Source organism: Hyla sarda, unplaced genomic scaffold (genome assembly GCF_029499605.1).
Source record: "Hyla sarda isolate aHylSar1 unplaced genomic scaffold, aHylSar1.hap1 scaffold_1182, whole genome shotgun sequence".
NCBI lineage: Eukaryota > Metazoa > Chordata > Amphibia > Anura > Hylidae > Hyla > Hyla sarda.
Window position 1 is genome coordinate 101839 of NW_026607805.1, and position 12611 is coordinate 114449.

At 45.8% G+C, this 12611-nt stretch overlaps 1 protein-coding gene across 6 annotated transcripts in view; it reads right to left on the reverse strand.

Annotated features, from left to right (window-relative positions):
• LOC130302806 (gastrula zinc finger protein XlCGF26.1-like) overlaps nt 1-12610 on the reverse strand; it is a 43657-nt gene extending 31047 nt beyond the window's left edge. For 2 of the 6 annotated variants that reach the window (XM_056551733.1, XM_056551729.1), the window contains exon 1: nt 12532-12600. Coding sequence is in view for 3 of the 6 variants with exons in the window: in XM_056551731.1 (XP_056407706.1) it covers nt 12532-12542 (11 nt within the window). In the remaining 3 variants the exon portion in view is untranslated. Of the gene's footprint in view, nt 1-12531 lie in introns of all 6 variants that reach the window. The other 4 variants (XM_056551730.1, XM_056551731.1, XM_056551728.1 and 1 more) reach the window with 4 other exon arrangements.
• Between the last annotated feature and the right edge of the window lies 1 nt (nt 12611).

The following is a 12611-nucleotide window of genomic DNA, read 5'->3' on the forward strand; positions in this document are numbered from 1 at the left end:
TCTCCTTACTACTGGGGTGACACACTGTAACAAACCACCTCCTCATGTAATCTCCTTACTACTGGGGTGACACACTGTAACAAACCTCCTCCTCATGTGATCTACTTACTACTGGGGTGACACACTGTAACAAACCTCCTCCTCATGTAATCTCCTTACTACTGGGGTGACACACTGTAACAAACCTCCTCCTCATGTAATCTCCTTACTACTGGGGTGACACACTGTAACAAACCTCCTCCTCATGTAATCTCCTTACTACTGGGGTGACACACTGTAACAAACCTCCTCCTCATGTAATCTCCTTACTACTGGGGTGACACACTGTAACAAACCTCCTCCTCATGTGATCTACTTACTACTGGGGTGACACACTGTAACAAACCTCCTCCTCATGTAATCTCCTTACAACTGGGGTGACACACTGTAACAAACCTCCTCCTCATGTAATCTCCTTACTACTGGGGTGACACACTGTAACAAACCTCCTCCTCATGTAATCCCCTTACTACTGGGGTGACACACTGTAACAAACCTCCTCCTCATGTAATCCCCTTACTACTGGGGTGACACACTGTAACAAACGTTCTCTTCATGTAATCTCCTTACTACTGGGGTGACACACTGTAACAAACCTCCTCCTCATGTAATCTCCTTACTACTGGGGTGACACACTGTAACAAACCTCCTCCTCATGTAATCACCTTACTACTGGGGTGACACACTGTAACAAACCTCCTCCTCATGTAATCTCCTTACTACTGTGGTGACACACTGTAACAAACCCCCTCCTCATGTAATCTCCTTACTACTGGGGTGACACACTGTAACAAACCCCCTCCTCATGTAATCTCCTTACTACTGGGGTGACACACTGTAACAAACCCCCTCCTCATGTAATCACCTTACTATTGGGGTGATACACTGTAACAAACCTTCTCTTTATGTAATCTCCTTACTACTGGGGTGACACACTGTAACAAACCTCCTCCCCATGTAATCTCCTTACTACTGGGGTGACACAGTGTAACAAACCTCCTCCTCATGTAATCTCCTTACTACTGGGGTGACACACTGTAACAAATGTTCTCTTCATGTAATCTCCTTACTACTGGGGTGACACACTGTAACAAACCTCCTCCTCATGTAATCACCTTACTACTGGGGTGACACACTGTAACAAACCACCTCCTCATGTAATCTCCTTACTACTGGGGTGACACACTGTAATAAACCACCTCCTCATGTAATCTCCTTACTACTGGGGTGACACACTGTAACAAACCTCCTCCTCATTTAATCTCCTTACTACTGGGGTGACACACTGGAACAAACCTCCTCCTCATGTAATCTCCTTACTTCTGGGGTGACACACTGGAACAAACCTCCTCCTCATGTAATCTCCTTAGTACTGGGGTGACACACTGTAACAAACGTTCTCTTCATGTAATGTCCTTTCTACTGGGGTGACACACTGTAACAAACCTCCTCCTCATGTAATCTCCGTACTACTGGGGTGACACACTGTAACAAACCTCCTCCTCATGTAATCTCCTTACTACTGGAGTGACACACTGTAACAAACCTCCTCCTCATGTAATCTCCTTACTACTGGGGTGACACACTGTAACAAACCTCCTCCTCATGTAATCTCCTTACTACTGGGGTGACACACTGTAACAAACCACCTCCTCATGTAATCTCCTTACTACTGGGGTGACACACTGTAACAAACCTCCTCCTCATGTGATCTCCTTACTACTGGGGTGACACACTGTAACAAACCTCCTCCTCATGTAATCTCCTTACTACTGGGGTGACACACTGTAACAAACCTCCTCCTCATGTAATCTCCTTACTACTGGGGTGACACACTGTAACAAACCACCTCCTCATGTAATCTCCTTACTACTGGGGTGACACACTGTAACAAACCTCCTCCTCATGTAATCTCCTTACTACTGGGGTGACACACTGTAACAAACCTCCTACTCATGTAATCTCCTTACTACTGGGGTGACACACTGTAACAAACCTCCTCCTCATGTGATCTACTTACTACTGGGGTGACACACTGTAACAAACCTCCTCCTCATGTAATTTCCTTACAACTGGGGTGACACACTGTAACAAACCTCCTCCTCATGTAATCTGCTTACTACTGGGGTGACACACTGTAACAAACCTCTTCCTCATGTAATCCCCTTACTACTGGGGTGACACACTGTAACAAACCTCCTCCTCATGTAATCCCCTTACTACTGGGGTGACACACTGTAACAAACGTTCTCTTCATGTAATCTCCTTACTACTGGGGTGACACACTGTAACAAACCTCCTCCTCATGTAATCTCCTTACTACTGGGGTGACACACTGTAACAAACCTCCTCCTCATGTAATCTCCTTACTACTGGGGTGACACACTGTAACAAACCCCCTCCTCATGTAATCTCCTTACTACTGGGGTGACACACTGTAACAAACCCCCTCCTCATGTAATCTCCTTACTACTGGGGTGACACACTGTAACAAACCCCCTCCTCATGTAATCTCCTTACTACTGGGGTGAAAAACTGTAACAAACCCCCTCCTCATGTAATCACCTTACTATTGGGGTGATACACTGTAACAAACCTTCTCTTTATGTAATCTCCTTACTACTGGGGTGACACACTGTAACAAACCTCCTCCCCATGTAATCTCCTTACTACTGGGGTGACACAGTGTAACAAACCTCCTCCTCATGTAATCTCCTTACTACTGGGGTGACACACTGTAACAAATGTTCTCTTCATGTAATCTCCTTACTACTGGGGTGACACACTGTAACAAACCTCCTCCTCATGTAATCACCTTACTACTGGGGTGACACACTGTAACAAACCACCTCCTCATGTAATCTCCTTACTACTGGGGTGACACACTGTAATAAACCACCTCCTCATGTAATCTCCTTACTACTGGGGTGACACACTGTAACAAACCTCCTCCTCATTTAATCTCCTTACTACTGGGGTGACACACTGGAACAAACCTCCTCCTCATGTAATCTCCTTACTTCTGGGGTGACACACTGGAACAAACCTCCTCCTCATGTAATCTCCTTAGTACTGGGGTGACACACTGTAACAAACGTTCTCTTCATGTAATGTCCTTTCTACTGGGGTGACACACTGTAACAAACCTCCTCCTCATGTAATCTCCGTACTACTGGGGTGACACACTGTAACAAACCTCCTCCTCATGTAATCTCCTTACTACTGGAGTGACACACTGTAACAAACCTCCTCCTCATGTAATCTCCTTACTACTGGGGTGACACACTGTAACAAACCTCCTCCTCATGTAATCTCCTTACTACTGGGGTGACACACTGTAACAAACCACCTCCTCATGTAATCTCCTTACTACTGGGGTGACACACTGTAACAAACCTCCTCCTCATGTGATCTCCTTACTACTGGGGTGACACACTGTAACAAACCTCCTCCTCATGTAATCTCCTTACTACTGGGGTGACACACTGTAACAAACCTCCTCCTCATGTAATCTCCTTACTACTGGGGTGACACACTGTAACAAACCACCTCCTCATGTAATCTCCTTACTACTGGGGTGACACACTGTAACAAACCTCCTCCTCATGTAATCTCCTTACTACTGGGGTGACACACTGTAACAAACCTCCTACTCATGTAATCTCCTTACTACTGGGGTGACACACTGTAACAAACCTCCTCCTCATGTGATCTACTTACTACTGGGGTGACACACTGTAACAAACCTCCTCCTCATGTAATCTCCTTACAACTGGGGTGACACACTGTAACAAACCTCCTCCTCATGTAATCTCCTTACTACTGGGGTGACACACTGTAACAAACCTCCTCCTCATGTAATCCCCTTACTACTGGGGTGACACACTGTAACAAACCTCCTCCTCATGTAATCCCCTTACTACTGGGGTGACACACTGTAACAAACGTTCTCTTCATGTAATCTCCTTACTACTGGGGTGACACACTGTAACAAACCTCCTCCTCATGTAATCTCCTTACTACTGGGGTGACACACTGTAACAAACCTCCTCCTCATGTAATCTCCTTACTACTGGGGTGACACACTGTAACAAACCCCCTCCTCATGTAATCTCCTTACTACTGGGGTGACACACTGTAACAAACCCCCTCCTCATGTAATCTCCTTACTACTGGGGTGACACACTGTAACAAACCCCCTCCTCATGTAATCTCCTTACTACTGGGGTGACACACTGTAACAAACCCCCTCCTCATGTAATCTCCTTACTACTGGGGTGACACACTGTAACAAACCCCCTCCTCATGTAATCACCTTACTATTGGGGTGATACACTGTAACAAACCTTCTCTTTATGTAATCTCCTTACTACTGGGGTGACACACTGTAACAAACCTCCTCCTCATGTAATCTCCTTACTACTGGGGTGACACAGTGTAACAAACCTCCTCCTCATGTAATCTCCTTACTACTGGGGTGACACACTGTAACAAACCTCCTCCTCATGTAATCTCCTTACTACTGGGGTGACACACTGTAACAAACCACCTCCTCATGTAATCTCCTTACTACTGGGGTGACACACTGTAACAAACCTCCTCCTCATGTGATCTACTTACTACTGGGGTGACACACTGTAACAAACCTCCTCCTCATGTAATCTCCTTACAACTGGGGTGACACACTGTAACAAACCTCCTCCTCATGTAATCTCCTTACTACTGGGGTGACACACTGTAACAAACCTCCTCCTCATGTAATCCCCTTACTACTGGGGTGACACACTGTAACAAACGTTCTCTTCATGTAATCTCCTTACTACTGGGGTGACACACTGTAACAAACCACCTCCTCATGTAATCTCCTTACTACTGGGGTGACACACTGTAATAAACCACCTCCTCATGTAATCTCCTTACTACTGGGGTGACACACTGTAACAAACCTCCTCCTCATGTAATCTCCTTACTACTGGGGTGACACACTGGAACAAACCTCCTCCTCATGTAATCTCCTTACTTCTGGGGTGACACACTGGAACAAACCTCCTCCTCATGTAATCTCCTTACTACTGGGGTGACACACTGTAACAAACGTTCTCTTCATGTAATGTCCTTACTACTGGGGTGACACACTGTAACAAACCTCCTCCTCATGTAATCTCCGTACTACTGGGGTGACACACTGTAACAAACCTCCTCCTCATGTAATCTCCTTACTACTGGAGTGACAAACTGTAACAAACCTCCTCCTCATGTAATCTCCTTACTACTGGGGTGACACACTGTAACAAACCTCCTCCTCATGTAATCTCCTTACTACTGGGGTGACACACTGTAACAAACCACCTCCTCATGTAATCTCCTTACTACTGGGGTGACACACTGTAACAAACCTCCTCCTCATGTGATCTACTTACTACTGGGGTGACACACTGTAACAAACCTCCTCCTCATGTAATCTCCTTACTACTGGGGTGACACACTGTAACAAACGTCCTCCTCATGTAATCTCCTTACTACTGGGGTGACACACTGTAACAAACCTCCTCCTCATGTAATCTCCTTACTACTGGGGTGACACACTGTAACAAACCTCCTCCTCATGTAATCTCCTTACTACTGGGGTGACACACTGTAACAAACCTCCTCCTCATGTAATCTCCGTACTACTGGGGTGACACACTGTAACAAACCTCCTCCTCATGTAATCTCCTTACTACTGGAGTGACAAACTGTAACAAACCTCCTCCTCATGTAATCTCCTTACTACTGGAGTGACACACTGTAACAAACCTCCTCCTCATGTAATCTCCTTACTACTGGGGTGACACACTGTAACAAACCACCTCCTCATGTAATCTCCTTACTACTGGGGTGACACACTGTAACAAACCTCCTCCTCATGTGATCTACTTACTACTGGGGTGACACACTGTAACAAACCTCCTCCTCATGTAATCTCCTTACAACTGGGGGGACACACTGTAACAAACCTCCTCCTCATGTAATCCCCTTACTACTGGGGTGACACACTGTAACAAACGTTCTCTTCATGTAATCTCCTTACTACTGGGGTGACACACTGTAACAAACCTCCTCCTCATGTAATCACCTTACTAATGGGGTGACACACTGTAACAAACCCCCTCCTCATGTAATCTCCTTACTACTGGGGTGACACACTGTAACAAACCTTCTCTTCATGTAATTTCCTTACTACTGGGGTGACACACTGTAACAAACCACCTCCTCATGTAATTTCCTTACTACTGGGGTGATACACTGTAACAAACCTCCTCCTCATGTAATCTCCTTACTACTGGGGTGACACACTGTAACAAACCTCCTCCTCATGTAATCCCCTTACTACTGGGGTGACACACTGTAACAAACCTCCTCCTCATGTAATCCCCTTACTACTGGGGTGACACACTGTAACAAACCTCCTCCTCATGTAATCTCCTTACTACTGGGGTGACACACTGTAACAAACCTTCTCTTCATGTAATCTCCTTACTACTGGCATGACACACTGTAACAAACCTCCTCCTCATGTAATCTCCTTACTACAAGGGCGACACACTGTAACAAACCTCCTCCTCATGTAATCTCCTTACTACTGGAGTGACACACTGTAACAAACCTCCTCCTCATGTAATCTCCTTCCTACTGGGGTGACACACTGTAACAAACCTCCTCCTCATGTAATCTCCTTACTACTGGGGTGACACACTGTAACAAACCTCCTCCTCATGTAATCTCCTTACTACTGGGGTGACACACTGTAACAAACCACCTCCTCATGTAATCTCCTTACTACTGGGGTGACACACTGTAACAAACCTCCTCCTCATGTGATCTACTTACTACTGGGGTGACACACTGTAACAAACCTCCTCCTCATGTAATCTCCTTACTACTGGGGTGACACACTGTAACAAACCTCCTCCTCATGTAATCTCCTTACTACTGGGGTGACACACTGTAACAAACCTCCTCCTCATGTAATCTCCTTACTACTGGGGTGACACACTGTAACAAACCTCCTCCTCATGTAATCTCCTTACTACTGGGGTGACACACTGTAACAAACCTCCTCCTCATGTGATCTACTTACTACTGGGGTGACACACTGTAACAAACCTCCTCCTCATGTAATCTCCTTACAACTGGGGTGACACACTGTAACAAACCTCCTCCTCATGTAATCTCCTTACTACTGGGGTGACACACTGTAACAAACCTCCTCCTCATGTAATCCCCTTACTACTGGGGTGACACACTGTAACAAACCTCCTCCTCATGTAATCCCCTTACTACTGGGGTGACACACTGTAACAAACGTTCTCTTCATGTAATCTCCTTACTACTGGGGTGACACACTGTAACAAACCTCCTCCTCATGTAATCACCTTACTAATGGGGTGACACACTGTAACAAACCCCCTCCTCATGTAATCTCCTTACTACTGGGGTGACACACTGTAACAAACCTTCTCTTCATGTAATTTCCTTACTACTGGGGTGACACACTGTAACAAACCACCTCCTCATGTAATTTCCTTACTACTGGGGTGATACACTGTAACAAACCTCCTCCTCATTTAATCTCCTTACTACTTGGGTGACACACTGTAACAAGCCTCCTCCTCATGATTTCTCCTTACTACTGGGGTGACACACTGTAACAAACCTCCTCCTCATGTAATCTCCTTACTACTGGGGTGACACACTGTAACAAACCTTCTCTTCATGTAATCTCCTTTCTACTGGCATGACACACTGTAACAAACCTCCTCCTCATGTAATCTCCTTACTACTGGGGCGACACACTGTAACAAACCTCCTCCTCATGTAATCTCCTTACTACTGGAGTGACACACTGTAACAAACCTCCTCCTCATGTAATCTCCTTACTACTGGGGTGACACACTGTAACAAACCTCCTCCCCATGTAATCTCCTTACTACTGGGGTGACACACTGTAACAAACCTCCTCCCCATGTAATCTCCTTACTACTGGGGTGACACACTGTAACAAACCTCCTCCTCATGTAATCTCCTTACTACTGGGGTGACACACTGTAACAAACCTCCTCCTCATGTAATCTCCTTACTACTGGGGTGACACACTGTAACAAACCTCCTCCTCATGTAATCTCCTTACTACTGGGGTGACACACTGTAACAAACCCCCTCCTCATGTAATCTCCTTACTACTGGGGTGACACACTGTAACAAACCCCCTCCTCATGTAATCTCCTTACTACTGGGGTGACACACTGTAACAAACCCCCTCCTCATGTAATCTCCTTACTACTGGGGTGACACACTGTAACAAACCCCCTCCTCATGTAATCTCCTTACTACTGGGGTGATACACTGTAACAAACCTTCTCTTTATGTAATCTCCTTACTACTGGGGTGACACACTGTAACAAACCTCCTCCTCATGTAATCTCCTTACAACTGGGGTGACACACTGTAACAAACCTCCTCCTCATGTAATCTCCTTACTACTGGGGTGACACAGTGTAACAAACCTCCTCCTCATGTAATCTCCTTACTATTGGGGTGACACACTGTAACAAATGTTCTCTTCATGTAATCTCCTTACTACTGGGGTGACACACTGTAACAAACCTCCTCCTCATGGAATCACCTTACTACTGGGGTGACACACTGTAACAAACCACCTCCTCATGTAATCTCCTTACTACTGGGGTGACACACTGTAATAAACCACCTCCTCATGTAATCTCCTTACTACTGGGGTGACACACTGTAACAAACCTCCTCCTCATGTAATCTCCTTACTACTGGGGTGACACACTGGAACAAACCTCCTCCTCATGTAATCTCCTTACTTCTGGGGTGACACACTGAAACAAACCTCCTCCTCATGTAATCTCCTTACTACTGGGGTGACACACTGTAACAAACCTTCTCTTCATGTAATCTCCTTACTACTGGCGTGACACACTGTAACAAACCTCCTCCTCATGTAATCTCCTTACTACTGGGGCGACACACTGTAACCAAACCTCCTCCTCATGTAATCTCCTTACTACTGGAGTGACACACTGTAACAAACCTCCTCCTCATGTAATCTCCTTACTACTGGGGTGACACACTGTAACAAACCTCCTCCTCATGTAATCTCCTTACTACTGGGGTGACACACTGTAACAAACCACCTCCTCATGTAATCTCCTTACTACTGGGGTGACACACTGTAACAAACCTCCTCCCCATGTAATCTCCTTACTACTGGGGTGACACACTGTAACAAACCTTCTCTTCATGTAATTTCCTTACTACTGGGGTGACACACTGTAACAAACCACCTCCTCATGTAATTTCCTTACTACTGGGGTGATACACTGTAACAAACCTCCTCCTCATGTAATCTCCTTACTACTGGGGTGACACACTGTAACAAGCCTCCTCCTCATGATTTCTCCTTACTACTGGGGTGACACACTGTAACAAACCTCCTCCTCATGTAATCTCTTTACTACTGGGGTGACACACTGTAACAAACCTTCTCTTCATGTAATCTCCTTACTACTGGCATGACACACTGTAACAAACCTCCTCCTCATGTAATCTCCTTACTACTGGGGCGACACACTGTAACAAACCTCCTCCTCATGTAATCTCCTTACTACTGGAGTGACACACTGTAACAAACCTCCTCCTCATGTAATCTCCTTACTACTGGGGTGACACACTGTAACAAACCTCCTCCCCATGTAATCTCCTTACTACTGGGGTGACACACTGTAACAAACCTCCTCCCCATGTAATCTCCTTACTACTGGGGTGACACACTGTAACAAACCTCCTCCTCATGTAATCTCCTTACTACTGGGGTGACACACTGTAACAAACCTCCTCCTCATGTAATCTCCTTACTACTGGGGTGACACACTGTAACAAACCTCCTCCTCATGTAATCTCCTTACTACTGGGGTGACACACTGTAACAAACCTCCTCCTCATGTAATCTCCTTACTACTGGGGTGACACACTGTAACAAACCTCCTCCTCATGTAATCTCCTTACTACTGGGGTGACACACTGTAACAAACCTCCTCCTCATGTAATCTCCTTACTACTGGGGGTGACACACTGTAACAAACCTCCTCCTCATGTAATCTCCTTACTACTGGGGTGACACACTGTAACAAACCTCCTCCTCATGTAATCTCCTTACTACTGGGGTGACACACTGTAACAAACCTCCTCCTCATGTAATCTCCTTACTACTGGGGTGACACACTGTAACAAACCTCCCCATGTAATCTCCTCACTACTGGGGTGACACACTGTAACAAACCTCCTCCTCATGTAATCTCCTTACTACTGGGGTGACACACTGTAACAAACCTCCTCCTCATGTAATCTCCTTACTACTGGGGTGACACACTGTAACAAACCTCCTCCTCGTGTAATCTCCTTACTACTGGGGGTGACATACTGTAACAAACCTCCTCCTCATGTAATCTCCTTACTACTGGGGTGACACACTGTAACAAACCTCCTCCTCATGTAATCTCTTTACTATTGGGGTGACACACTGTAACAAACCTCCTCCTCATGTAATCTCCTTACTACTGGGGTGACACACTGTAACAAACCTCCTCCTCGTGTAATCTCCTTACTACTGGGGTGACACACTGTAACAAACCTCCTCCTCGTGTAATCTCCTTACTACTGGGGTGACACACTGTAACAAACCTCCTCCTCGTGTAATCTCCTTACTACTGGGGTGACACACTGTAACAAACCTCCTCCTCGTGTAATCTCCTTACTACTGGGGTGACACACTGTAACAAACCTCCTCCTCATGTAATCTCCTTACTACTGGGGTGACACACTGTAACAAACCTCCTCCTCATGTAATCTCCTTACTACTGGGGTGACACACTGTAACAAACCTCCTCCTCGTGTAATCTCCTTACTACTGGGTGACACACTGTAACAAACCTCCTCCTCGTGTAATCTCCTTACTACTGGGGTGACACACTGTAACAAACCTCCTCCTCGTGTAATCTCCTTACTACTGGGGTGACACACTGTAACAAACCTCCTCCTCGTGTAATCTCCTTACTACTGGGGTGACACACTGTAACAAACCTCCTCCTCGTGTAATCTCCTTACTACTGGGGTGACACACTGTAACAAACCTCCTCCTCATGTAATCTCCTTACTACTGGGGTGACACACTGTAACAAACCTCCTCCTCATGTAATCTCCTTACTACTGGGGTGACACACTGTAACAAACCTCCTCCTCATGTAATCTCCTTACTACTGGGTGACACACTGTAACAAACCTCCTCCTCATGTAATCTCCTTACTACTGGGGTGACACACTGTAACAAACCTCCTCCTCATGTAATCTCCTTACTACTGGGGTGACACACTGTAACAAACCTCCTCCTCATGTAATCTCCTTACTACTGGGGTGACACACTGTAACAAACCTCCTCCTCATGTAATCTCCTTACTACTGGGGTGACACACTGTAACAAACCTCCTCCTCATGTAATCTCCTTACTACTGGGGTGACACACTGTAACAAACCTCCTCCTCGTGTAATCTCCTTACTACTGGGGTGACACACTGTAACAAACCTCCTCCTCGTGTAATCTCCTTACTACTGGGGTGACACACTGTAACAAACCTCCTCCTCGTGTAATCTCCTTACTACTGGGGTGACACACTGTAACAAACCTCCTCCTCGTGTAATCTCCTTACTACTGGGGTGACACACTGTAACAAACCTCCTCCTCGTGTAATCTCCTTACTACTGGGGTGACACACTGTAACAAACCTCCTCCTCATGTAATCTCCTTACTACTGGGGTGACACACTGTAACAAACCTCCTCCTCATGTAATCTCCTTACTACTGGGGTGACACACTGTAACAAACCTCCTCCTCATGTAATCTCCTTACTACTGGGGTGACACACTGTAACAAACCTCCTCCTCATGTAATCTCCTTACTACTGGGGTGACACACTGTAACAAACCTCCTCCTCATGTAATCTCCTTACTACTGGGGTGACACACTGTAACAAACCTCCTCCTCATGTAATCTCCTTACTACTGGGGTGACACACTGTAACAAACCTCCTCCTCATGTAATCTCCTTACTACTGGGGTGACACACTGTAACAAACCTCCTCCTCATGTAATCTCCTTACTACTGGGGTGACACACTGTAACAAACCTCCTCCTCATGTAATCTCCTTACTACTGGGGTGACACACTGTAACAAACCTCCTCCCATGTAATCTCCTTACTACTGGGTGACACACTGTAACAAACCTCCTCCTCATGTAATCTCCTTACTACTGGGGTGACACACTGTAACAAACCTCCTCCTCATGTAATCTCTTTACTACTGGGGTGACACACTGTAACAAACCTCCTCCTCATGTAATCTCCTTACTACTGGGGTGACACACTGTAACAAACCTCCTCCTCATGTCATCTTCTTATCACCAAGTACCGACCAGGACCTGCTCTTTACCTGCTAGATGCTGGAGGTGTAGGAA